This window comes from Metarhizium album, assembly GCF_000804445.1.
Source record: "Metarhizium album ARSEF 1941 chromosome Unknown scaffold_7, whole genome shotgun sequence".
NCBI lineage: Eukaryota > Fungi > Ascomycota > Sordariomycetes > Hypocreales > Clavicipitaceae > Metarhizium > Metarhizium album.
This window is the reverse complement of record NW_024467581.1, coordinates 639,928-664,748: the sequence shown is the minus strand read 5'-3', so window position 1 is coordinate 664,748 and position 24,821 is coordinate 639,928. Positions and strand designations below refer to the sequence as shown.

Below are 24,821 nucleotides of genomic sequence, written 5' to 3'. Positions count from 1 at the left end.
AGAATAACCAGAGTAGAGGGTGAATAATCCTTGGGCATCATGGAAACCCCTTCTGCCCCGCTGGCCGTGCCAGCTGTGTCTTCTTTGCGTATCCAGCAGGCCACGCCCATGGAAAGGACAATGAGCCAGGATATCCGAAACGAGCGTGAGGAGCTTCGTGAGGCAGCAGAGCAGACCCTCAATACCATCGTCGACCTCAATCTGGACGGAACCGTCAAATGGGTCAGTCCATCTTGGACTGATGTCGTCGGTACTCCATTCGAGTCCATTAGTGGCAAGCCAATGTCAGACCTCATCACTAGTGAGAACAAGAACGTATTTACCGACGTGGTCGTTTCGATGAAAAAAGACGATTCGAGGAGCTACAGGATTCGATTCGCAGTTCAACTTGGCCCTTTGTCCAAGTTACGATACGAGGGTCAAGTCGAAGGAGAAGAGCGTGCAGCTGGGGAACCGGAGCCACAAACGGCTGATCTTGAAGCTCAAGGCATTATGGTGTACGACAGTGCATCCGGAGGAGAGAGCCATGTGAGATTTCCTCGTATAATCAGGACTAACAAACTCCGGTGAACAATCTTCTGACAAACCCTCTCGCAGACTATGTGGATGCTTCGTCCGTGGACGGCCCCTCAAGAAATTCAAATTGACTTGCCAGATGTCATTGTCGACTCCCTTGGATCTGGTGCTGAATTACTGGCCAGTTACCTTACACGGCTCGCTGAATCTGGTGGGGACGATTCGCAAACCCGGGAACCGCCCGCGCCGGTGCTATGTCGGATCTGTGAACGGCAAATTTCTCCTTGGTGGTTTGAAAAACACACCGACTTGTGTCTACAAGAACATCGTGCAGAGATGGACGTCCAATTGGCACAGGAGAATCTGACGGAGCACCGGCACGCCATTGTTAGGGTCCTGGATGCACTGGAAGCTCGGAAAAGCCGTTCAATGATCGGAGAGCAGCAAACTGGACCGATGGCAGAGTACAAGGGCATGCCTATTGGCCCAGCTCCGTCTGCCCAATCTTCACCCGGTACCTCTTTAGTACGGTCTCGTGAGCGTACAGGTGGTTTCGGGCATGCCAGGACTAGGTCGTTTGCTATACGCCGGCCCCAAGCCCGCATAGTAGAGTTGCTTATGGATTTGTGTGATACTGCCATCGAAATAAGCACTCCAGCCATGAAGGAGATGTCTCAGCAGGACGATGGAGACTTACGCACTCAATCTCCGCAGTCAGAGTCCAGAATATCGCAAGTCTTGCAATGGCAGTCGCCGAGCACGAACACACTGGAGCAGGAACAAGGCTTGGCACTATTATGCTCAGATACAGAGAAGGTGGCGAGGTTGAAGGTTGATGCTGTGTTCCGTCATCGCAGAATTATTGAATATGCTGAGCGTATACGTATCGAGATGGCAGTACTGGTGCAAGACTGTATCGACGAAGCGATGAGAAAGGCCGCGCGGATTGCGGCTGGTCGTTTGAGCGACTCAACTGAGGACGAGACCGAGGAGGACTTGCAAGCAGACAACGTTGAGGAAGACGGGGGCCAGGTCGAGGTCAGTGAAGAACCTCGTGGACGCTCAGCTGATGAGGTATCAAGGCAGTCGGTTTCCAGCCCTTCTGCCTTGGCGGCGGCCTTGCGTCAAATGGACATCTCCTCTGGCGGCTTGATTCGATCTCGTCCCGCTTCCTTCATCGCATCAACCAGGTCTAGCAGTCCCAAGGAATGTCCCACGCCACGGTCCACAGTTGATAGTGGCTCAATACCGGCTGTGCATGCTCGTCATGCCAGGAGAGGCTCGTCCCTGTTATACGAAGCCGAGTTTGCTGAGGGGAACGGAAGTCGACGATCGTCATCTGTGGCCTCCCTCAATGCACCCCGAACGGAATCACCGATATCCGAGTTCGGCGATCTCAGGCGTGCTGCAAGCACCCGTCATCATCACCGAAGAAGCCTTGTCATACCCGGGACATCGTCACCCCGACGGCAGGAATCGCCGTCCCGTTCTGCTCAACCTTCCTCGCCGTTGCGTATCAAGCCACGCGTCATACCCTATCAAGAAGGACTAGCATCACCTGAAGCATCACCTATGTTTCCTACGAGTGAATTCAGCTCACCCGTTTCTCATTCGGTACGCCATCACAGACGCCAATCATCAGCAGCTATATCGGATTTCGTCATGCGAGCGCCACCGTCGCCTCGTCTAGGCGCAACGCAAGCACCACCGCAAGCTCGCGCCGCCCAGCCGTCTATTAAAGACTTTGAGATCATTAAGCCGATTAGTAAAGGTGCGTTCGGTAGCGTTTATCTCTCGAAGAAGAAATCAACTGGGGAATACTTCGCCATTAAAGTCCTGAAAAAGGCGGATATGGTGGCCAAGAATCAAGTGGGCAACGTCAAGGCAGAGCGTGCAATTATGATGTGGCAGGGACAAAGTGACTTTGTTGCCAAGCTATACTGGACCTTTTCAAGCAAGGATTATCTCTACCTGGTTATGGAATACCTCAATGGAGGCGATTGCGCATCTCTAATCAAAGTACTCGGCGGCCTACCGGAGGAATGGGTCAAGAAGTATCTTGGTGAAGTTGTTCTGGGTGTTGAGCACCTTCACGAGAGAGACATCATTCATCGTGATCTGAAGCCAGATAACTTGCTCATTGATCCAAAGGGTCATCTAAAGCTGACGGATTTTGGTTTGTCCCGAATGGGGTTGGTTGGCAGACAAAAGCGCGCGCTGAATAGCGAGACGACGGATACAACGCCAGACTTGCTTAGGCAGGGACCCTTTGCTAGATCTACATCCATGGCTTCTTCTCGATCGACCTCCCTAGACTTGCACGGACACCCTCATTCTCCCACGGGAACACCTATGATGACCCCAGACGTGGGCAGCGTTGTACAGCCATCGTATTTCAGCCTCGCATCATCTATGCCACCAGAGAATCGCAGGGTATCCAGCAGCCGTAGGAGCGATAGCGGTGGCAGTGAGTCTCTGGCTCATCTGCTAACATCATTCTCTCTGGCTGACTCCGACCCTGGATCTCAATTGCTGAGTGCAAAAACGCCCATTACGGATGATGAAGTTGTCATTCATGGATCACCGGATATGATTGCAAGCCAGCCCAACATTAGAGCCAGCGTGGACGGCCATTCCCGTAACTCCCTCCCGCCGTCGAACATGATGCCGCCGCCGATGGCCCTGTTCGACCCCGAGGACACGAATCGGCGCTTCGTTGGGACTCCAGACTACTTGGCGCCAGAGACAATCAATGGGGACAAGCAAGACGAAACTAGCGATTGGTGGTCAGTCGGGTGTATCATGTTCGAGTTCTTGTTCGGCATACCGCCCTTCCACGCCAGCGAAGCCGAGAAAGTATTCGATAATATTCTAGCACGAAAAATCCAGTGGCCAGACGAGACCGTTTGTGAGCCCGTCTCAGAGGAAGCTAAAGATCTCATCAATAAGCTACTGTGCATGGATCCTAAGGAACGGCTAGGAGCTAATCGTGACGAAAAATTCTCTTCCGGAGGAGAAGAAATCCGAAGCCATCCCTGGTTTGAAGGTATCAACTGGGACCGTCTGCTGGAAGACGAGGCGCAATTTGTCCCTCAGCCAGAGAATCCTGAGGACACAGAATACTTTGATGCCAGAGGTGCTGTCTTGCAATCATTTGCAGAGGAAATGGAAGACCAAATGTCTCCACAATCTTCCGCTGGTGGGCTTGAGTATCCTGATCGACCGCACGATGCTCTTTCGCGAGTCCGATCCCAAGTGAATTCACTCAACCGCAAGTTGATGCCGCTACATATCCCACCTCATGTTCGCGATCTCAAGTCAAGAAGGTTGAGCGAACCAGTAGCGACGGATGACTTTGGCTCTTTCACTTTCAAGAACCTCCCAGTCCTTGAGAAGGCAAACAAGGACGTCATCCAAAAGCTGAGGGCCGATGCAATGGCTTCACAACACAAGCAATCTGCCATTAGCCCCGGAGGAGTCACAAATGTAGCCTCACCAGCCCCATCTCTAGATGGCAGTCCGGTTCTGGCTACACATCTACACCGATCGATTTCGAATGCCAAGGCAGGAAATCGGCCGCAGTCTCCATCGGGGTACAGTCACTCCAATTCATCGCCTAGCCGAGTTTCTCAGCCATCATCGCCTCTACTTGTCTCATTTGTAGCCGGCCAAGGAGCAGAGGGTCGGCGGAAGGCATCCAGCAACTCTTCAAGTCTTTCGCATCAGTCAGGGCCACCATCACTGCAACCTCATTCTTCTCTTGATGTGCCTAAGGTGCCGCCAAGCTTGCAGAAGGCCGCAACCACAGCCGCTGCATCTCCCATCAAGGGTCGCGGATCGGCTCCGCCACCACTGGCTCTATCCCCGCAGAAGCTCATGTGCACACCGCGACAAAACAGCGGCTCGACGACAAGGTCCAGGTCGTTGACTGTAGGGTCACAGGAAGCTAGTCCTATATCATCCGATGTTCTTCAGCATCATCGCAATCGGAGGAGCCAAGTGTTTGACATGTCTCCCTCTTCATCGGATAACGAGGGCGACAAGCACAATGCTTTGCTACGAGTACAAAGGCGCAGGCAAAGTTCACGGCGGCTTTCCCAAATTGCCTTCGACAGTGGCCCTAGCTTCAGGCCTCTTGACGTTTTAATCTGCGAAGATCACCCTGTGTCGAGAATGGTGATGGAAAAGTTATTGGAGAAACTCCGTTGTCGGACAATATCAGTAGCAAACGGCTCCGAGGCCGTTCGCTTCTCCATGAGCGAAATTCAGTTCGACGTTATTTTCCTGGAGTACAAGTTGCCCCAGATCAGCGGCGCCGACGTGGCACGAATGATTCGGGAGACCAAAAATGCGAATTCTCATACCCCTATCGTGGCAATCACTGCATATCTTAAGGAGCTACAGGCGCCACACTACTTTGATTCTTTGATCGAGAAGCCAATCAGCTCTTCCAAGCTGGCCGAGGTCCTACGGAGCCTGTGTCAGTGGCGTCCAGCCTCGCCGAACCGGATAACTTCAGGGCCTCTTCCCCACCCTATGCCCACTGGTCTCAAAAAGACCAAATCAAGGGCCGATGACAGCCCAACGTCAAGCCTGTCTGCTTTCCCGGGACGGCATTCATCTGCAATAATATCTAGCCGAGAAGACTCCATCAACTCGAGCATATTTGGGGACTCGGAGTCTGTCACAACGGACGATGTTCCAGTCGTCATCAGCCGCAAAGCAACAAGCGAATGGGAGGAAGGGGGTCTCGGCATCACGGAATTTGATATCGTTTCAGCTGCAGACGGTCCTCCCAAGGCAGTGCCGCCCTTACTAGCCCAACAATCAGCGCCAGGACAAATGGAACACCTTCGCCGAGGTGACCGGATCAGGCCGAGAAGGGAAAGCAGCGACAAGAAAGGAGTCGAAGCAACCGACTCGGCAGACGATGAGGACGAAGAGACGGGCAATTCCAAGGGAAATCACCAACGGCGAAGCAGCAAACCATTGCAGGGTAAATCAACCCTGCCCAGCTCAAAATTGGCCATCGAAATGATGCGTGCAGACAGTCATGATAGCGTGACGTTCGGGTCTGAGAGCACCCCCGAAGCGGTAACACAAGTGGCAACAACACCATCCCAAGAAATGGGCACTCCTATTCTGGCTGCAGTCGAGGGGGGAGCGACGGTCACTCCAGCAAACAGTCAGGCTATTACCACTCCAGCAGGGAAGCAGGGCGGAAAGGAACCGACCGACATGGCAGTTCCAGAATGTGCCGATGGCACACCACGACCACTGACGTTTGCACCCCCTGCCACGGAGCCGGGCCCGGTGGACTCTTCCAAAGAGGCTACACCACGACCTGGCGGGACATGAATCGGATCCCGTCTGAGGGTGCGCAGTGGAACTACACGTTTCAAATACGAGGAAAGACGAGATAAAAAAGTCCGTCACAGGCAAAGGAAAGCCTTTCAAGTCAGACGCAGACATGGGACTGTAGGGAAAGTTGTTTTTCTCTCTTCATATTTGATGTCACTTTCAATTTTTCGCATTTGACCCATCTTTTATTATTGTTTTTTTCCATTTGTACGTAGGTGCGGCTGCAGCGAGGCGTCAACTGGACGAGTTTCTTTTATTTCTATGATTTCTGCTCTCTTTTTCTTTTTGTCTTTCTTTCTTCCTTTCTTTTTTTCTTTGTTTTTTGAACTTAAAAAAAAAAGAAAGGAGGAAAAACAAAAAGAAATCTTCGGAATGTACACAAGAGGGTAGAGCAGAGTAGGGCTGGTGTTCTGGTGCGCAAATGAGTGAAAACTAGGGGGGCTGTGACGAGGACATGAAGACTAAGTTTGGGAGGGGGTTACTCTTTTTTTTTTATCCTCTTTTCCCGGCTTTCTCCTTTTCTCTTTTTTTTTATGTTTTTTTATTTTTTATTTTTTGTTCTGGCCTGTGCTGAGGGCGCACTTTTGCATGACCCATTCCTAGGGATATATATGGCTGCCAGTTTGCTGCGCGCAGTGATGATGACTGGATGATGGATGAAGAAGCATGAAGAGTAGCGTTGAGTTGAGTTTGGGGGACTCGGGGGCTACAGCGTGTGCGCGTGAGAGTGGAAGGGCGGCAACTTGCTAGTCAAGGGTTCCGACGTGTATGTATTCTAGTTTATCTCGATGGCGCGTCTGAGAAACCATCTATGTTCTGTTCCATACGTGGCCGGACTGGGACTTGTGTGCGTGGTCTTCTTTCCCTCCGCGGCCGTGGTTTTGTCTTGACGTTGAGTGAGCCACAAGGCGGAAGCAAGCAGTGTGTGGTGAAGCGGCGAGATGCGGCTGGCAGTGGACGTCGAGCGGTCCCCTCGACTGCTGTTCCGTGTTCCGTGTCCCGTGTTCCGTGGTTCCTGTGCCGTGTTCCGTGTCCGATGCCGTCGCTGTCACATCGCAGGTGTACCGGCGTGTGGCGGCGGCAAGCGCGATTTCCGAGTCACGGGCGAGCGCGAGACACGCATGCCCCGCGCGGAATTATCGCAAGGTGTGCATGCTCGACGGGGTCTGTTGATACGTACTCGCTAGAACCTAGTGCCATCGCGGGGATGGAATTGACCCTGGCTGCTGCAGAATCGAGGCCGCTGTTGTGGACGTCAGTGAGACTCGGCAGCGACACGTAGAGACAGAGAGAAGAAGGGGGGGGGACACATTAGGCAGGGCTTGCATAAAGCTCACATGGGCACAAGTTTGCGCGGTTTTCTACATGGTCCTTTGTTCTTTTGGCGGGGCAGGAGGCAGAGAATTGTTGCTTATCGAGGCAACATTGGATCAGAGGTGCGTCCGAAGGGGTACAAGAGTGGATTGTTGCGTGGAGAGGTGGTCTCGAATCGAACGATGCGTACTCCTTACGGGTGAGGTGAAATATAACGAGGCCTTCCGGGGCCCAGGGTCCGAGGGGCACTGCATTTCACTGATACACCATTGATGTTTGCAGATGCAGCCTTGCCAAGGAAGAATCAAGAATTCAGCACAGGGTAGCCATCCTCATCTGACCCAAGTACGGAGTGCTAGGTACGTGAAACAACGTTGGTTGGCGGTGAAAACTTGGGACAAGGGCAGGCAGGGCTCGCGTGAGCGCCATGGCAACGGAACCGAAGGACGGCCTTGGCTGACTTGGCAACGACGAATTGTCCGGCAATCTGTGCGGAACAGGCATCGCGCCATCTGCATCGCATCTGCAGTGTCTGCAGCAAAGGGCTTGTCGGCCCTCACGCGACCAACTACCCTTTCGGCGAGGCATTCAGGAGTGTCGTCTCGCAGATTTGGCTGGACCCCGGGGACGGACGGATAAGAACCAGTGTAGCATTCGTCGTCGTCGCCGCCGCCGTCGTCGTGGGAATCGATTCATTGATTGACCAACCAGCCGGCGTGTGCCCAGTGCCGTCCCGCGCTTTCTCGAGAGACCCAAGCATCATACCAGGCCGGAGGCGGCGATTTGGCGTGCGAGGCTAATAAAGCGAGACACCGACACTAGGCCAGCAGCAAACAATGGCTTAACCCTCCGCAGCGGCCGGGGACTCTGGCGTCGCGCCCATGATGCGTGCCACTGGCACATTGTCCCCAGATTTCTGGAACCCCTCGTCGACGTGGCTGGCCGTGGCCCCCCCGGCTTGAGGCTCCGTGGGATGCGGAAACGGCCTGGGGCCCTGCAGGAAAAGCTTTTAGCACCATGGTGGCCAGAGGATCGAACACGGTGCTTGATGGACGCCTCTGACTGGTCGTATGGTCCCGTGTGCTCTCTGTTGCGCGATGCAATGTGGTTTAAAGAGACAGCGAGGCCTCGAGACTCTCGAGACTCTCGAGACTTTGCTCTCAACGCTTCTGCCAGGACACAAGGCAATCCTTGATCCTTGATTCGCGTCAAGGAAGCTGCGGCCGCGCTCCTTCCTCGCTTTCCTCCCATCGCGCTTCCCGGGGGTCTCCTCCGCGAGTAGCTCCTGCCACAACACGCCTCGGCCTCTGCGACGGTGGCAAGCCGCTTCTGTCCCTCAGAGCGTCAACTTGGCGCCCCGGGCCATTGTCAAGCCCTCTTTTTTTTTTTTTTTCCCTTTTCCACTTGGAGGCATCATTTCTTTGGCCCCCCCGTCGGCCTCGGCGGCCATCGACGAAATAGCCTGCTTCGCCTGCCCGCCGCTCCTACAATTGCTCCCTACAAATACAGGCGTCCCTCTTCGGTCCTGCGCCCATCTACGGATACGAAAGCATCGAATCAGACTGCAACGTGCAGCTGCGCGTTGGACCGTCAGCCTCCCTCCCTCGTCCCTCGTCTCTGCACCGCCTCTCTAAGAGCATCGGCCGCCACCCAATCTCGTTTGAATGGCTGGCTTTGATTCGTCCGACTCCGATTCGGGAGCTCACCACAGTCACCACCGCCGTCACCCGTCGATTCCTGGCGAGATCCCAATTCCCCACGGACCTCCTGGCGACCACGACAGTGACGACTTCACCCTTGACCACGCCACTCCCGACGAGCAGCGCATTTTCAGCCATGTCACTCGTCCCGACGACTCGTATACGCCTGACGGCGTCTACTGGGCCGATTTGCCCTGGATGCAGCGTGTCAAGTTTGTCAGTCAGGTTGACCGCGAGGCTGCTGCCAAGGAGCTGAGCACCATTGGCTCAATGATGAAGAAAGATCCCCTTTCTCCCCTTGCCTGGTACTTCCGACATGCCGTGATTCCCGGTGCCGGCCTTGGCCTTGAGGGCTACGTTCTTTTCTCCATTGGTAATTTGGAGCCGCTCTTCGCAAAGGTCTGGCCCGAGTGCTGGGGAAAGCACCAAGTTTGCAGCAAGAACTGGCTCGCCAGTGTCACATACCTCGAGATCATTGGTATCATGGTTGGCCAGGTCTTTGTTGGTGTGAGTATTCTTCTGCCCGACCACTGCGCCTCTCCGCCTTCAGTAGCTAACCAAGGCCTTTTCTTTCCAGGTTATTGGCGACTGGGTTGGTCGTCGCTGGGGCTTGATCCAAGATGCCATCATCATGTTTGTCGGTCTTCTCATGCTCACTGCTTCTTGGGGCCTCACCCTCCAAGGCTGGGTCATCTGCTATGCCTGGTCCTTGTTCTTCTACTCTTTGGGTGTTGGCGGCGAGTATCCCATCACCGCCACTTCTTCCCTCGAGAGTGCTGTTACTTCTGGCAAGATGTCTACCAAGGAGGATCGTCTTCACCGTGGCCGCCGTGTCACCATGGCTTTTCTGATGCAGGGTTGGGGCCAGTTTGTCAACCAGGTTCTCCTCATTGTCCTGCTTGTCATCTTCAACAAGGGATCCGGTGCTCCGCCTTACACCACCTCAGCTGCTCAGTATGCTTTTCGTCTGTCTTTCGCTTTCCCTGCCATTGGCACTCTCTGGCTTGTCTACTACAGAACCTGGAGGATGCCCAATGCTTCCAAGCAACTCGCCCAGGCCAAGCACCGCACCAATGTTACTGGCTACGACGTCACTGCCCTGCGCTACTGCTTCTCCCACTTTGGCGGCCGTTTGCTGGCCACTGCCGGCACCTGGTTCTGCAACGACGTCTTTTTCTACGGCAACAAACTCTTCCAAGGCCAGTTCATCAAGGTCATTTCGGACAACCCAAGCTCTCTCATGACCAACTGGACCTGGAACCTGGTCAACATCACCGTCTCGCTGGCCGGTTACTATCTCGCATCTCTTCTGATAGACAACAAGCTCTATGGCCGCAAGATGATGCAGCAGGTTGGCTTCTTCATGTGCTTCCTCATGTTCGTCATCCCCGCCTTCCGCTACAAGTACTACACTAGTCCCGAGGGCATTCACTCCTTCCAGGCCATGTACTTTATATCTTCGTTTTTCAACCAGTTTGGCCCCAACTCGGTCACCTTTCTCATTGCTGGAGAGGTTTTTCCTACTCCAATCCGTGCCACCGCTCACGGATTCTCTGCCTGCATGGGCAAGGCTGGTGCTCTGCTTGCTTCTGTCCTCTACAACTACATCGACGATCAGACCAAGTTCTACGTTGTTCCCTGGTTCGGTCTCGCCGGCATGTTCCTGACCTTCCTCTACCTCCCGGACACGACTGGTCTCGACCTCAAGGAACAGGAGCGTCGGTGGAGATATATTCGTGACGGCAGGGCCAAGGAGTACCACGGCATCGCTGTCCACCCGAAACATCTGAGCTTGTGGGAGCGCATCTGTGGTCTTCACAAGACCTATGATCCGGAGGCTGACTGGAAGGCCAAGATTGCTGACATGCGAGCTGAGTGGGAGGCTGTCCAAGCTACTCGTGGCCCCAAGGAAACTGAGGGTGGTAAAGACCATGGCATGCCCGACGATGGCGAATTTTCTGCCGAGATTCACGAATATTTCAAGCGCTCCAGCCCGGGAAGCATGAACAACCCCCGCGGGGTCGTTCGCGAAAAGATTTAGCGGTGACGTAGAACAAGCGCCGAATATACCTAATGTCGGATATACGTAGATGTATTATTTTTGGCATAACCATGTATATTGCACATCTAAGTCCGGATCCTCCTTTCGAGCCAGTTGGCGGTGTTTGTTTCGGCGTTGTCAGGTTACGGAGGCGTATGGGTCCCCGGTGAGGAGTTGATTTTGATGTTGAAACGAGTGTTGGCATTTTCTGATGAGCATTCTCTGCCCTGGCCACTCGATCGCTGGCAACGGCAACTTTATACATACATCTATGGAGTGTAGTGACTAGACTGTAGGTGAAGTTGGATAATCGCCATAGTTCCGATGTAAAAACATGTTGTGATTTGGACCCAGCTTTTCTTGTTCTTTAGTAGCCGAAGTACTAATGCGAATCGCGAGCCTTGGAATCTTGCTGGGGGAGCCAGACTGGAGGAGCTGACGTGAAGTGAGGCCTTGGTGCCTTGCATGACGAGGGCGCGAATTGAAAACAAGATGGATGGTCCCGCGTGCCTTGAACATGGCGCAGGTTACTTTCATCCATGGACCCCGCGTTCTTGGATACTTACTTCTACGTGAGACCGAGAAATACCGCACATGTTGAGACCAAAAGGGGTCGAGAGCAACGATGCAGCAAGGAGATTACCAGGCGTCTTCGATAACCATGTCGTCTTCCCTTCCCAGTAACGTACCGTACCGTCTGCCAACTCCACAACACCATGCCATGTAAGACGGGAGGGGCTGTCCTCCGTGATTTCTGTCCAACTTTTCTAGTCGACTGAAAACAACGCCGGTCCCCCGTATGATTGCGCCAAACCAAATCAGAAAGTTGCCGAAATTCTCATTGCAATTCTCAAGCACACGCGCGCGCGTCGCCTTTGGGTATTTTCCCCCTCAATGTCCCTTCCCTTCCCACACAAAACAACGACTCGACCACCCTTTTTGATGTTCTGAAAACCCTCTCCTTCCCGTCTACCGCCTTATACATACAGCTCGCTATCTCGGCACGGCGAAATGAACACGACGGCTCGACCAGAGAGCCACAGGTAAACAAAACACGTATCGCTAAAGGTAATAGGATATGGCAGAGGCGAAGGGAAAAAAGAGAAAAAAAGTCAAGGGACTCTGCTGGGGCCTTCCGTTTGCAACGGACTGATTGAATCCGCTGCTTCCGAGTGCTGTTGGTGGGCGAAGTTGGGCACAATGACCCGAAGTACGCACTCGTCCAAGTGCTCGTAGAAGTCCTGCGCGGTGGCAAAGCGGCCCCCGCATATCGAGCAACGGGCTCCGAAGCTGTGCGTCGAAGCTGGGCCTTGGCCGTCGAGGAGATGCGCCAGACTGCCGCTGCGGTTATTTGTTGGTGTCTGGTCGACATTATGCGCCGTAGCAAGATGCCGCTTGAAGACGTCTGCTCGACCAAAGATCTTCTCGTATGGTGAGCCAACGCCGGGGCAGAACGGACAGACCATGGTGCCTCGATAATGGGTGAGCGCGTGCCGGTTCTTGTCATACTTGCGAGCAAATCCTTTTGTGTGATATTCGCAGGCGACGATAGGGCACTTTTCCGGCCGCTCCTCCTGATGCGTCAGCATGTGCGCCGCGAGATCTTTGACTATCCTCCCACAGTCTGGATGAGGGCATTGACTTCGGTTGTCCGTCGGCCGTACTCCAGATTGAGTAGATTGACTCGAGCTCCCACGTCGCCACGGATCGTCTATCGGGGACACCATAAGAGCCCTAGATGCTGGTGCCTCCGGAACGGCCCTGGACGTGGACGTCGATGATTCCGATGCCGGGTCGCCACCATCGTCTTCCCCCCCGCTGAGGTATTCCGCCTGGGTAGGATCAAGTGGCTGCCGCACCTCACGCATCCAATCTTTCAAGACGGACATGGGCGGCCAGTCACCACTGGCTTTGCCACCACGATGAGGACTGAAGTGTGCCCGTCGCAGGTGAGCGGCAGCATTGTAATAGGCGCCATACTGCTTTTGAGCCATGCATGCCTTGCAGCTGGATAGCGACACGACTGGCTTGGGGGAAGCGTCTCTTGCGTTTTCAGGCTCGCAACAGACCCAACGGCGGACCATTGCCGAATGTTTTGCTTCAGTGTGTCGCCTCAGCTCGTGTTCCCCTCGAAAGCCTTCGGGGTACTCGTGGCACTTGTCACAGTACACGCGTCGTAAAGGTGGACGGTGATACGGAGACCTGAGTCGTGATGGAGAGCCAGGGGTTCTCCACGGAGCTTCGAGCTGCTTGAGGGTCCCAGAAGATGTTTCGCCCACTGTGTGTCGTCTCGCCATTTCCACCTCTGGAACATACGGCGAGCTCCCGAGGTCTGATGTGCGACGCTGCGGCAGTCCCGCGTCATCCTGAAAAGTTATATTCCACGTTTGCGGGCCGAGCGGCGGCGCTGCCGCAGTCGGCTGGGGGCGACGCTGCTCTTGCGCGGAATGGAGGATCGGTGTGGACGACAACTGCCAAGCTAGGCCGTTTGGTTTTCGTTGCCGAAGGAAACCGTTGAAGCCCCAGCTTTCAAAATGGCCATCACCAAGCTTCAAAAGAAAATCCGCACCCGACTCTATCCCTTCGCTTGCCCACATATCTCTCCGGATCAGGTGATTGATGCTGTAATAGAGGGATGAGTCTTCATGCGTCTGGCTTCCCTCCCAACTGTCCGTGAAGAGCGGGCCAGAAGAACAAAACAGCTGGACCAAAGCCCGATACATGCCGTGGGCAACGTGGTTGTTATTGCTTGGGGAGCCTAGTTGGCGCTGGGACACTGACGTAGCATTTGAGGTTGGGGCCATGTCTAGCAAGAGTGTCCTCGTTGCGCTGAAAATACAAACCGAGAGAAACTCTGCAAAAAGATCACACGGTCGTTTATCTGACTTGGAGGAGCACATTGCGTCAAACAGCTGGAGAAACCCCAGCAGACATTCCTCGAGTAGCCGCACATGCTCGTCCAAGTCGACGCCTTCGGGCGGATTCTGCATGCTGAATGTTGACCCAACACGGAAAAGGGGATCCGGGTGAATGATTCCGTAATATATTGTTTCACGGAGCAGTACTTTGGCAGAATATAATGTTGGAAATGATGCCTCCTCGCTTTCTCGCGACGCCGACATTGAGCCCGTGATTCGAAGCAGCCGAAAAATGTTGTAAGCGGTATCTTGAGCGTGCCAACTGCTGGCAATGGCAGCCAGCACTGGAGGGGCCTGTTTGGGCGCGTCGCGATTATACCCCGATGTCCCGTCGGCAGAGCTGTGTCTCGAGTCGAGATGTGCTGACCACCAGAAGCCATCAGAAAAGTCAACGCTCTCCTTGGCAATCTCCTTGAAGTTTTCGGGAAAGGAGCAAGCCGTTTCCAGGTACTCGTTTATGCCCCGGCGCTGCGAAAGAGGGGATGTTATAGGAGTGCGGGCTTGTCTTGGACATATTGGGCCTGCCGATGTGGTCAGAACAGCACAAGACTTCTTCGCACTCATGTCGTACCAGGTAAAAAGATGGCTGCAAAGGCAGTGAGAGGGTTGCGGAAACAGCCTATCGCGCCCCAATGCTCCTCCTTTCCGCAAGGGGGACTATCCGAACAATTCGAACAAGGCTTGTTGTTATCGCACTGGCCACGGGGAAACATCATCAGCAACTCGGGGCCTCACATGGACGCAGGGCATAAGGAGAAGCACATCAGTACCATTTTCTTGGCTACTCTGCACCGAAGGCACGGTCCCGTCTCTGGAAAAAGCCGAAGCTCTCCAATGGATTCTAATCGTGGCTGGTTCGTCTTTGATTTCTTCAAGGGCGGTAGCATGGCTTCTAAATCAGCATCGCTCGAATTTCTGCGTCCGCTTCCGGGTCCGGGTGGTGCATGAAACGTATAATTTGCGGACACGCAGCCCTTCTCCTTGAGTGGAAGCTGAGGACTGAGGACTGGTAGACTGGAAGCCGGAGGCCTCCTTCCAGTTTGCACTGACGGGGGCTGTGTATTCGATTGAGAGCTGCTTAGAGGCCGAGGAGATTGCTGGCTAATGGGCGGCCATAGGGGAGAGGTTTCCACGGAGAATCCAGAATCCCTCTTTGCAGAGGTTTGGTGAACAAGGCTGTGGCTGTCTCTTTCTCGCTGGCTGGCGAAGCCGTAGACATAGTGGGCGCATTGGTCATGCCAACATTTAAAAGATGGCATCGATCGGGCTTTCCACCCACCGGCCTCTGCGTGAGCTTCAGAGCGATGGGGCAGAATCGAATCGTGCAATTCGAGATGCCTTTCCAACCAGACAGCAAAATCTGGCGGCGCCGAGGGTAGCGACCTCTTCAGCGGCTCTATCACATTCACCTCTGATTGACGCATTAGCCATGACGTAGCTCGCGCCTCGTGCCTCGCGGGTGCCGTCAAAATGAGGAGAGAGCCATTTGCGACAACGTACCGTTTTGTAAGCACACGGCCTCGAGACACTCACACCGATACTGAAGTTCTCGCGCTTCCTCTGGACCAGAAAGAACGGGAATCTGGGAAGCCAGATCTGTTTATACACAGACGAAGATGTTTCTGTCAGCAGCGAGCACAACCACATTGGGCCTGCCTCATAATCCGGCAAAATAACGCAGCACGTATAACCACGCAAAGGGAGATCCCTAGCCTGTGCACACTTGACATGTCGCGAGACGCCCGGCGGCAAGGGAGCAACGCGTTCCTTTGAAAAAGAAAAAAAAAAGAAGAGAAAAAGCAAAGGCCTGGTATTTCGGTACAGAAACATCAACATACCGTAGCGGTCTACCAGATGCTCAAGAACGCGCAGCTTGTGGCGTAACATGTCCAGCTCAAGCGGGATTTCCAGACCGTGTTGGGCGGCGATCAAAACAGAAAGCCTCGACTGGATATCGGCTTGTTGATTGAGCAAGTGGCGGATAGCGATACCGAGGTCAGGCGCAGCAGAATCTGCGCCAGTGGCAGACATAGTCACGACTTCGTCCCCCAAAGCCTAGCAAAGCGACATAGTTACCTTGGGGGTGAGAGAGGAGCGAACGGGCTTGTCGTCGAGACTTTTCCGTCGACCCTTTTCGATGCCGTTGCTGATGGCGGAAGCCCGATATCGCTTGTCGCTATCGCAAGTACCAGAATGTACGGCAGATTGCGTGTTGTCGGTGGTGGTGGAGGTTGGTTGGGGATGCGAACCAACGAGGCAGCCCGTTTGGACAAGCCAGGCAAAAACCCGAGGTGAGCCTTCATTCAGGAACAAGAATAGGGTACCAGCAACCTCGGCCGAGTTCCATGGCTCAGGCTCGGGCTCAGGATCAGGATCGGGCTCAGGCCTCTGGTCTGGGGGGGACGTTCAACAACACAAGGTGCTTGAATCCTTTCCCATACAACAGGGGGGGGGGGGGGCCAATGTGCCTGTGCTGTGCTGTGCTGTGTGCTGTGAGGTGTCTGTGTCCTGTTGTCCTGTGTGTGTGTGTGTACGGGGCACGGCGTACAGAATGATGTGGATTGTGTCGACGAGTACGCCGTACTCTGTCCGTATGGAGCAGAGACGTGACGACGAGATAGATGGTATTACCAGAGCCGGAGCCAGAGCCGTAGCCGGAGCCAGAGCCAGAGCCAGAGCCAGAGCCAGAGCCAGAGCCAGAGAGAGCCGACCGAGGAGCGAGGAGTGGTTGGCGTGTGTCTCTCCGACTTGTGGGTGCGTTGTTTCTTGCCCGTCTGCGCTGTCCGTCTGCGTGTTTGTGTCCAGGTTACTGCCGAGTCCTGGTCCTCGGTCCTGAGTCCTGACTGGGTGTGTGGCGGCAGCGTGGGTTTGTATGTGTGTACGTGTGTATGTGTATGTGTGCAATGTATGTACCGAGTATGCAGACAGAATGCGGGAGAGTCCATGTCTTGCTGGTGCCAATTTCAAACAGGTCAGCTATCGTCAGCCCATCCGCCATCCGCCGACCGCCAACCGCCATCCGCCATCCGCCACCCGCCGACCGCCGTCCCCCATCGACCAGCGCCGTCGTCGACGGTTCCTCCCTTTCGTCGCTCTCGCTCTGGCGTCGCGCCCGTCTCGGCGGGACGTTGGATGCCCACGCCCACGCCCACGCCACAGCCGTCCTAGGCACGGATGAACGTCAAACTTGGCTCTCCTTGGGCAGCCCGAGGCGTTGATTGATTGACACGGTGGGGGAGGGGCAGCCAGCCGTCAGCCATCTTGGCACCCACGCCGTTGACTCGGGGGAGCCCCCACTTTCACACTGTGCGTCTCCCACCTCGTGTCCCGTCAGACCAGTTCAGACCAGCACAGTCTCGATACTCCACGACAGGTGCCCTGTGCACCCACTTGACATGTGCGTAAACTCCAGCTTCCAGCCCCCAGCCCCCAGCCCGTGAGCGCCTCCTCCATGCTCCGTACCCCAAACCAGCACTCTCGACGGGAGGACCCGGCCAGGAAGGAGAGCCTGCAAGCCTCCGAGCTCCCAGTAAACTCAACTTCAGTCTGCAACGGCGAGCCTGAGCCTGGGCCCAAGCCGAGCCAAGCCGAGCCAAAGCCCTGCCCACGAGCTGTGTCTGCATCCCAGCCCCGCGTCCGTCGTCACCCATCCATCGCCCGTCCGTCCGTCCGTCCGCCTCGGAAGCCCACGTCTTGCAGCTCTGCAACTCGACTGTCCGCCTCTTCGGAACACAAGCCCGGTCCAGCTCCATCCATCTCAGTCCACTCGCCCTTGAGCCCTTGAGCCCTTGACCCTGTCGCTGTCGCTGTCAATCTGTACCGAGACTACCGACTACTCCCTACTCCCTGCAGCTTCACCCTGCCCGAGCTGGCTGTCGTTGCGTCTCCCGCCTGTCGCTCCAAATCCCTCATCCTCCATACATGACCTGAGAGTTCGCCCCGTCCCATCTTGGACGTCCCTCCTCCCTCTTCTATCGTTAATTCAGCACTTGCCCCTCGCCTCCCCACGAGAGACGACGCAAAAACCGCCAACCAACGACATGACACCATGTAAAACGAGGGACGGCAACAGAGTCAGCCCAGATGGAAATGTTTCTGACCGCATCGAGAGTGACATCCCGTTGGTCTCGGGACCTTCTAGCTACATTCCAGACCCCGACAGTGTCAGAATAATACGTAGCACGGACTAGGTCACTTCCAGGCCGCCACGACACACTCAGAACCTTTGGCCCGTGGCCGTGCTCGTCGGCATGCCGTGATTCCTTCCCGTCAATGGGGCCGCTTTGGCAGACTGGCAGACTGGCAACTGGATGGTTGCTAACTAACATACATACTCCGTGCGTCGTCTCTACATGTGTCTCCTGCGGCCTGCAGGTAAGCAGACGGAGTCGGTGGCTGGGGTCGTACACTCCGTGTTGAAGAACATGCAAATACCTGCCTAATACGTACATATCTGTAGGGTGAGGCAGGTTGGGACCGAGTGACTACAGAGTTTCGTATCTGGCCGAGAGATGCAACAGCCGAAGCAAGAACCATATAACTTAATGAATGCCGTGCATAAGCCCATCTGTGGTACGGAGTACCGGTGTCAAGCACGGGTTGACAGCAACAATCAAATGCTTTCATGTTCGCCAAATGAGGCATCATTGTCGCGTTGGCCATCTTGTTTTCTCGCCTCCAGGCTTTCTCCTTCGCTAGGCAAACCCGAAAACTGGTTAATGTGAACAAGGTATTTTCATCCGAAACGTCAAAACTTCCCGGTATCCCGCTGACACGGACCGATTTCATGGTCCGGGCTGCACACTTTATCCCTCTGCTTATTCAATCAATCGCACCATTGCCGCTATGAATCTGCTCCTGTATAATATGGTTTTACTTCAAGCATGCTGGAAGTAGCAAGCATGTAGTGCCAGTACGCCTCCGACCGCCTGCAAAGCTCCTGCATGTCATGTTGACTGGTCGCCTCCAAACTCGAATGGCCATTCCTCCATATCTCGTAGTACGTAGTTACTGCAGTGGGGGGTAAATGATCCATGCAATGCCGCGCTTGAGCTGTCTCTCCTCTGTCTCAAAAGGACCACTCCACAGCTTGTTTAAAATACCAACGCCGCGCTTGACCCTACCAAGGAATTACCCGCACCCGCATAGGTGGAACTGCAATGTTTTACGTCCTGCTTCCTGTCTCTGCCCAGAGTCAACCGGGACACATTTTCTGGTGCGGTGACCGAGCCTGGACTGCCTAGATGAGATGGTGTTAGCCACGGCAGTCCGCCCCCCCAAACGTTCTATCCGGTCTGGGTCTCGCCATGTTCTCACGACCTAGCACTCCCATCTCCTTGGGCGCCCTCATCATTCGCTGCTCGCCCATTTCTCTTCTCGTAGAGGTATTTTCTTGCCAGATGCTGCACGGCTGCCGTCGTCTTCGGCCTTGAAAGCCCAGTACTCGCCAAGCCGCTTCTCGGCGTATGAGGCGTAGTCAAAGTCGATGTGAGAGATGGTGGCCTGGATCAAGGACCAGATACCCCAAAAGAAGCCTGGAACAGCCCTGAACACATCCACCTCCTCCATCAGCTTTTGAGTCTCCTGTTCCTCATCCATCACCTCGCCAGACAGTTTGACGTATGAGGCAATGTACTCCCGGATGAATGCGAGACGTTGCGATTTGGTGGGAATGGCGGCATAGTCACAACTGTAACCAACCCATTCGGCAAAGTGGTTTGAAATGTCAAAGGCAACCGGAGATGGAGTCCCGTACTCGTAGTCAATGAAGCTGACGGACGGCTCCCTCTCGCCATCCCTATGAATGATTACATTGGCGCAGAGGAGGTCGCAGTGGGCAAATACGAGCTACATGTTCACATGTTTGTTAGCCAAAGATCCATTCGTAGTGAAGCGTGGTAAAAGACTGGGCAAGGGGGTGGTGGTGTTGTGCAAGTAGGGTGTCTCAGGTAGCATACCCCGTTGTTACCCAATCCAGGGCGATGGGCAAGACGCTTGACCATGCTTTCAAGTTCCTCTTGCAGCAGAGCTCTTCTCTCACGACGCGGCTCTGTGTCTGTAGGCAAGGCCAAGATCCACTTTTGCATCGTCGTCCAGACATTGGGGATAGGCTTTCCGGCAGCGGCGCTGAGTAGAACGGTATTGTTATTAGTGCTAGCGTCACCGTTGGTGGAGCTGTTTCGCCGAAGCGACGAGTCGGGGATACATGGCACGGTTGCATGCCACTGGGCCAGTCGACGAGCAATGGCCTTGAGGATGGCAGGATCGGCTAGATCTCTGGGCTGAGCGACGGCGCCTGGGATGAAGCGGTAGAGCATGCCGTTGCCAAATCGAGCCAGCAGCTGGGGAGCCAGGTGGTATCTCATGAGAAGTTCATGATTTGCTGCCTCGCGCTCGCGATCAATGAGGACGTCGGTACCGTTTCCGTAGGCACGGAGCAGGACAGCATCCTTGTCGATTTCAGCTTTGGTAAGCCCGGGACGGCGGTTGACTGCCTTGAGCAGGGTGTTGGTGATACCGTCGGTGAAACGGACAAAATCAATGTGAGCTTCGTCCTTGGCCCAGTGAGGAAACAGGGCGAGGATGAGTTTCATTGCCGAGCGTTGAGAGTCACTGTTGTCGTATCTGAGGGGGATGAAGCGAACGTGGCCGAGTTCGGCGGCGGGAGAGACTGCAGCGGCAGGCGACATGATGGATGAAGCGATAGGGCAGGGCGGTCGGGCCAAACAGAAAAGGAAGGAGAAAAATTAATGCAAGATAGATGCGGTTATGTGGTGTTTCATTGGCCTCACTCGAGATGGTGGATGCCGTCCGTTCGGGGCGGATTTGCGCAGACGAGGCCACGGGCACAGCTCACCGAGCTGTTGATGTCTGATGTCTGATGTCAGCGGCGCGGAAGCAGAGGACGCATAGACAAGTCTAGAAGGAAACAGGGCCGTCTCGAGGAGAGTGATGCCGAGGCCAGCAGTCTAGGTGAGGTGGGAGCAGCGCACACGACCTATTGCCCTTCCAAGGAGTAGCTCGAGGCAAGATGGCAAGATTGGAGTTTTGAAGGGATGGCATGGAGCGCGGGTGGGCCAATTAAAGGGAGCGCCAAGCCCATGTGATAACGGCTGCGGTGAGGGCTCAGTCCCAATGAGCCAGTCAAATCTGGTGGCCGTTGACGGAGAGAAAGAGAGTCGTTGGCGCTGGTGACGCTGGTGGTGCTGCTAGTGCCAGTGTTGGTGTCGGTGCTTGGAAGTCGGTCAGTCCGCACTCGGCATTTGGCGACGATCTGGATGTGATGTATTATTGCTGCTGCATTGATGCGATGCGGGCTGCAGTGTACATACGGAAATTGTCGCTTTCTGAACAGATGGGGAAGAGCCGGACCAGGGGATCGAGTGGCGGCGCCAGCTACGGCTTTCGGTGACTCCCTTTTTTTTATCTTTGCATGAAAAATGAAAATTTGTTGGGCTTAGGCACCCAATCAGCGGGACTGGAAGGCAGGCGGGAACAGGGGGACGATGGACGGGGAGAGGAGGCGCCACCTGCATTCCACATGCAGTTGGTGCTGCACATGAGGCACCGGCCAGGTACTCCGCACCTCGACTTGCCCTGCACAGGGTCCACAGGTGGTCTAGTGCTCACCAGCAGCTGTGTACACCTTCCCACACGTGAGACTTGATTTCCGAGTCCTCATCGGAGGTACGTCAGGAGAGGGAAAGGGGAAATTTTGTCTACTCCTCTGCCCCTCATGAAGTTTGTATTTGCTCAGCAGTCTGTAAAAGTTGCTTTATGTAACTATATCGATCGCCTTGATAAGGCCAACTTCGCTGTACGACCTGAATTCATTACAGATGCTGCAAATTACATCCTAAAAGAGAGGGCATCGTCAACTGCCCCGCCTAGGCAAGTTGGAACGCGATGGACTACACGCTTTATCCAGCGGCATCACTATCATAAAGGTCTTCAAAAAAAGATTGATTCAAGTCGAAAAGCTTCAGAAGATGTGACAAGAGCTCTTTCTTATTACAACAAGCTTAAAGAGGCTATTCAGCAGTACGGAGTCCCTCCTGAAGATATCTGGAATATGGATGAGACTGGCTTTCGTATTGGAATGGGAAAGGACCATTTAGTTGTTACAAAGCGAAGAAGAGCGCATCTATTTTCAATGCCAGAAAACAGGGAGACTGCAACAGCAATAGAATGCATTTCTGCTGGCGGCAAAGTTATTCCTGCCTTTCTTATCCTTACAGGGCAAAAACACATGGAGTCCTGGTATCGGATAAAGGAGCTTGAAGCTAATACCAAAATAACAGTCTCACCAACCGGCTTTACGAATGACGAAATTGCAGTTGCTTGGATACAGCATTTTCAGGAATTTGCAACGCCAATAGGCAGATATCGCCTTTTAATCCTAGATGGCCACGGATCACACCATACAATTGAATTCGTTGAATACTGCGAACAGCACGATATAATTCCCTTTGCGTTGCCCTCGCACCTTACACACATCCTTCAACCTCTTGATGTTGTGATATTTCAGCCACTAAAGCATTATCATGCAAAGGCGTTGGATATCATTGTTCGAGACGGCGTGTTGAATATTACAAAGATTGAATTCCTTGCTTGCATTCAAGCTGTACGAAAACAAGCTTTCAAGACTACTACTATTCTCACAGCCTTTCGAAAAACTGGAATTTCACCCTACAATCCACAGCCTGTAATTGAGGCCCTTGAACAACGAGCTGCAATTTACACATCAACACCATCGCCGCCGCCGTTATATCACAACAACTCTTCCGACTTTGAGACGCCCACAACACTCAGGCAGATAAATAAGGTTGCCAACAAGCTAGGGGAGGTATTAGAAGACGATACATCCCTTGAGCCTGAGTTTGCACGCAATATCAGTCGTTTTATCCGCGGCTCTCTTATTGCAGCTACTGAGCTTATACAGACGAAGAGAGACCTTGGGCGTACAAAAGCAGCTCAATTACTATCACAGCGACGTAGAGCTCATAAATATCACGCCCTACAAACTGGTGGCGTTCTTTCTGTGGATAACGCGCGTGAGATGGTCAAGCAAAACGAGAATGACCGCCTTGATACTGCTCGTCGGGTTGTTGAGGCAGCCGACAAAAGGCGCCACAACCACGCCAAGAGGACGTTTTTTGAAGCAGCTAAAAAGGCACGTAAATGGCGTCTGGATTCTGTACTAGATCTACTAGAAATTTGGGACGAGAAGGGTGTACATTATAGGCGAAGAGGTTAATAGCGTTATTAGGTTGAAAATTGGCCCGCCTTGGTGTCCGGCCCGCCTTGCTGTCGAGCACCACCTTTGGTGGTGAGGGCTTTTGCTAGCCGAACCACATAAAGTGGGGCGGGCACGATTAGTACATTAGTACTTGACATGCATTAATACCAAGTCCTGCGAGGCTACAGACTTATGACGCAAGACATACCATAATACATCAATATAATATTGAGATTCCATTCAGAATTTTCAAGGTCAAGTTGGAGAGTCATATGGCATATATCGTTATACAAGGAAGAAGGGTCAACGCATGATGCATTGAGGAATTCATCCGAGGGAGCTGTCAAAAAAAAAAAGCCCAATTAGCTTGCAGTAGATCACCTCGTGAGCAGTGAACAGTGGCAGGGGCTTGAGTATGGCAAATGGCATCAGTCCCGACTTCAACACATGCCAACTGGTTCATGTTGTTCTGTCTGGCAAAATGCCGGAATAGATAAATGCTTACTACCTAGGTACTTATACCTACTTGAGTACTCAAGGAGGCAGGTAGGTTAGGTACTCAGCACTTCTGTCTGTACTGTTACATCGAAAAGGGTTGGGGCACTTCATCCGACCCGCAATTGCATGCCCGGATACAAGAATATCCGCAACACCAAACACCAATAGTGCCAAGAGTCACGACGTCACAGTGCTTCTGCTGCTTTGGATCGCCAAGATAACCATTCCATCTACTCCGTATGCATGTATAGTATGCCTCTCGAGTCTTGGGCGTCCGCAGCCGCCCACCCCATCACCGCCGAGCGCCATCAAACACCACGGAGCCGAGACGACTCTTCCAGCTCGTGATTTCCAAAGTCGAAGTCGACCCGATCACCCACGCGTAAGGCCGCACGGAGCACGACGCACGGCACAAGGCGCACGGAGCACGGGGCGGGGGAGACATTGCGCCCTCCGCCTCGTTGATGATGGGATTCCGTCGTCGACACCTTGACGTCTGTTGTGCAGGTAGGCTGAGCTTAAGCCTCCCCCAGGTTAGCCCACGCCTTGCCCTCATCGTCCCTCTCCCCTCCCGGCGCTGCAACCGTCCAAGCGTCCAAGCATGCAAGCATGCACATGCATCAGCATCATCAATGCCTCGCTGCAAAGAGACCTTTGATGCAGAGAGGAGGGGGGGGTTGGCCAGGGCAGCATGTCCATGCCATCCCATGCTCAGCCAGATCGGTGCGCCAACTCTCAAGCTCGTGCTCAGGTTTTGCTTGGCTTGGCTGCTGAGCCACCTTCTGTGCTTGTTCCATATTACATGCTTCCTGCTTGCGACCAAGTCGCCATCCCGTCTGGTTTCTCCTCACAGTGCCTCAAGCCGTGGCTCCCCGAAGCACGTTGTGAGAATGGCCACCATATCCCCGTCAGTCACTTGGGGCTGGGTAATGTTGCTGGTTGGATAGCAGACGAAGATGGGTGACGAGAGGAGACGGGACAACCCCTGGATCCTGCAAACCAATGCCCCAGCCTTGCAACTCGGCCGGCTCATGGTGTGCGCTCATGCTGCAATTGCGACTTGCCGCGCCTTGTTCAACTCTCTCGTCTCATCTGACCGCTAGTCTGCCGCCAGTTGGACAAAGGCCAGGGCGAGGGAACGTGCGATTCTGAGCGCTCATTCTTGTGATGCGAGTCCTACTCATCATTTTCATTTCGATCAAGTGGTGTCACAGGTAAGCCGGTATCCGATTATA

The 24,821-nt window shown here is 54.1% G+C and overlaps 5 protein-coding genes across 5 annotated transcripts; 3 read left to right on the top strand and 2 right to left on the bottom strand.

Annotated features, from left to right (window-relative positions):
- Positions 1-39: 39 nt before the first annotated feature.
- MAM_03659 (Serine/threonine-protein kinase domain protein) lies at positions 40-5,874 on the top strand (the record flags this gene model as incomplete). Its single annotated transcript, XM_040822458.1, has 2 exons — positions 40-528; positions 598-5,874. 2 exons carry the CDS (start codon positions 40-42, stop codon positions 5,872-5,874), a joined length of 5,766 nt encoding a protein of 1,921 aa, XP_040679601.1.
- A 2,981-nt stretch (positions 5,875-8,855) lies between these two features.
- Positions 8,856-10,932, top strand: MAM_03658 (Major facilitator superfamily domain, general substrate transporter; the record flags this gene model as incomplete). The annotated part of the gene is made up of 2 exons (XM_040822457.1): positions 8,856-9,398; positions 9,469-10,932. 2 exons carry the CDS (start codon positions 8,856-8,858, stop codon positions 10,930-10,932), a joined length of 2,007 nt encoding a protein of 668 aa, XP_040679600.1.
- Positions 10,933-12,044: 1,112 nt separating this feature from the next.
- On the bottom strand, positions 12,045-15,881 carry MAM_03657 (Zinc finger, C2H2-type/integrase, DNA-binding protein; the record flags this gene model as incomplete). The annotated part of the gene is made up of 5 exons (XM_040822456.1): positions 12,045-14,371; positions 14,422-14,545; positions 14,621-15,261; positions 15,351-15,446; positions 15,689-15,881. 5 exons carry the CDS (start codon positions 15,879-15,881, stop codon positions 12,045-12,047), a joined length of 3,381 nt encoding a protein of 1,126 aa, XP_040679599.1.
- A 3,318-nt stretch (positions 15,882-19,199) lies between these two features.
- Positions 19,200-20,539, bottom strand: MAM_03656 (Protein kinase-like domain protein; the record flags this gene model as incomplete). The annotated part of the gene is made up of 2 exons (XM_040822455.1): positions 19,200-19,697; positions 19,808-20,539. 2 exons carry the CDS (start codon positions 20,537-20,539, stop codon positions 19,200-19,202), a joined length of 1,230 nt encoding a protein of 409 aa, XP_040679598.1.
- Positions 20,540-21,585: 1,046 nt separating this feature from the next.
- MAM_03655 (transposase) lies at positions 21,586-23,106 on the top strand (the record flags this gene model as incomplete). The annotated part of the gene is made up of 1 exon (XM_040822454.1): positions 21,586-23,106. One exon carries the CDS (start codon positions 21,586-21,588, stop codon positions 23,104-23,106), a length of 1,521 nt encoding a protein of 506 aa, XP_040679597.1.
- Positions 23,107-24,821: the final 1,715 nt, after the last annotated feature.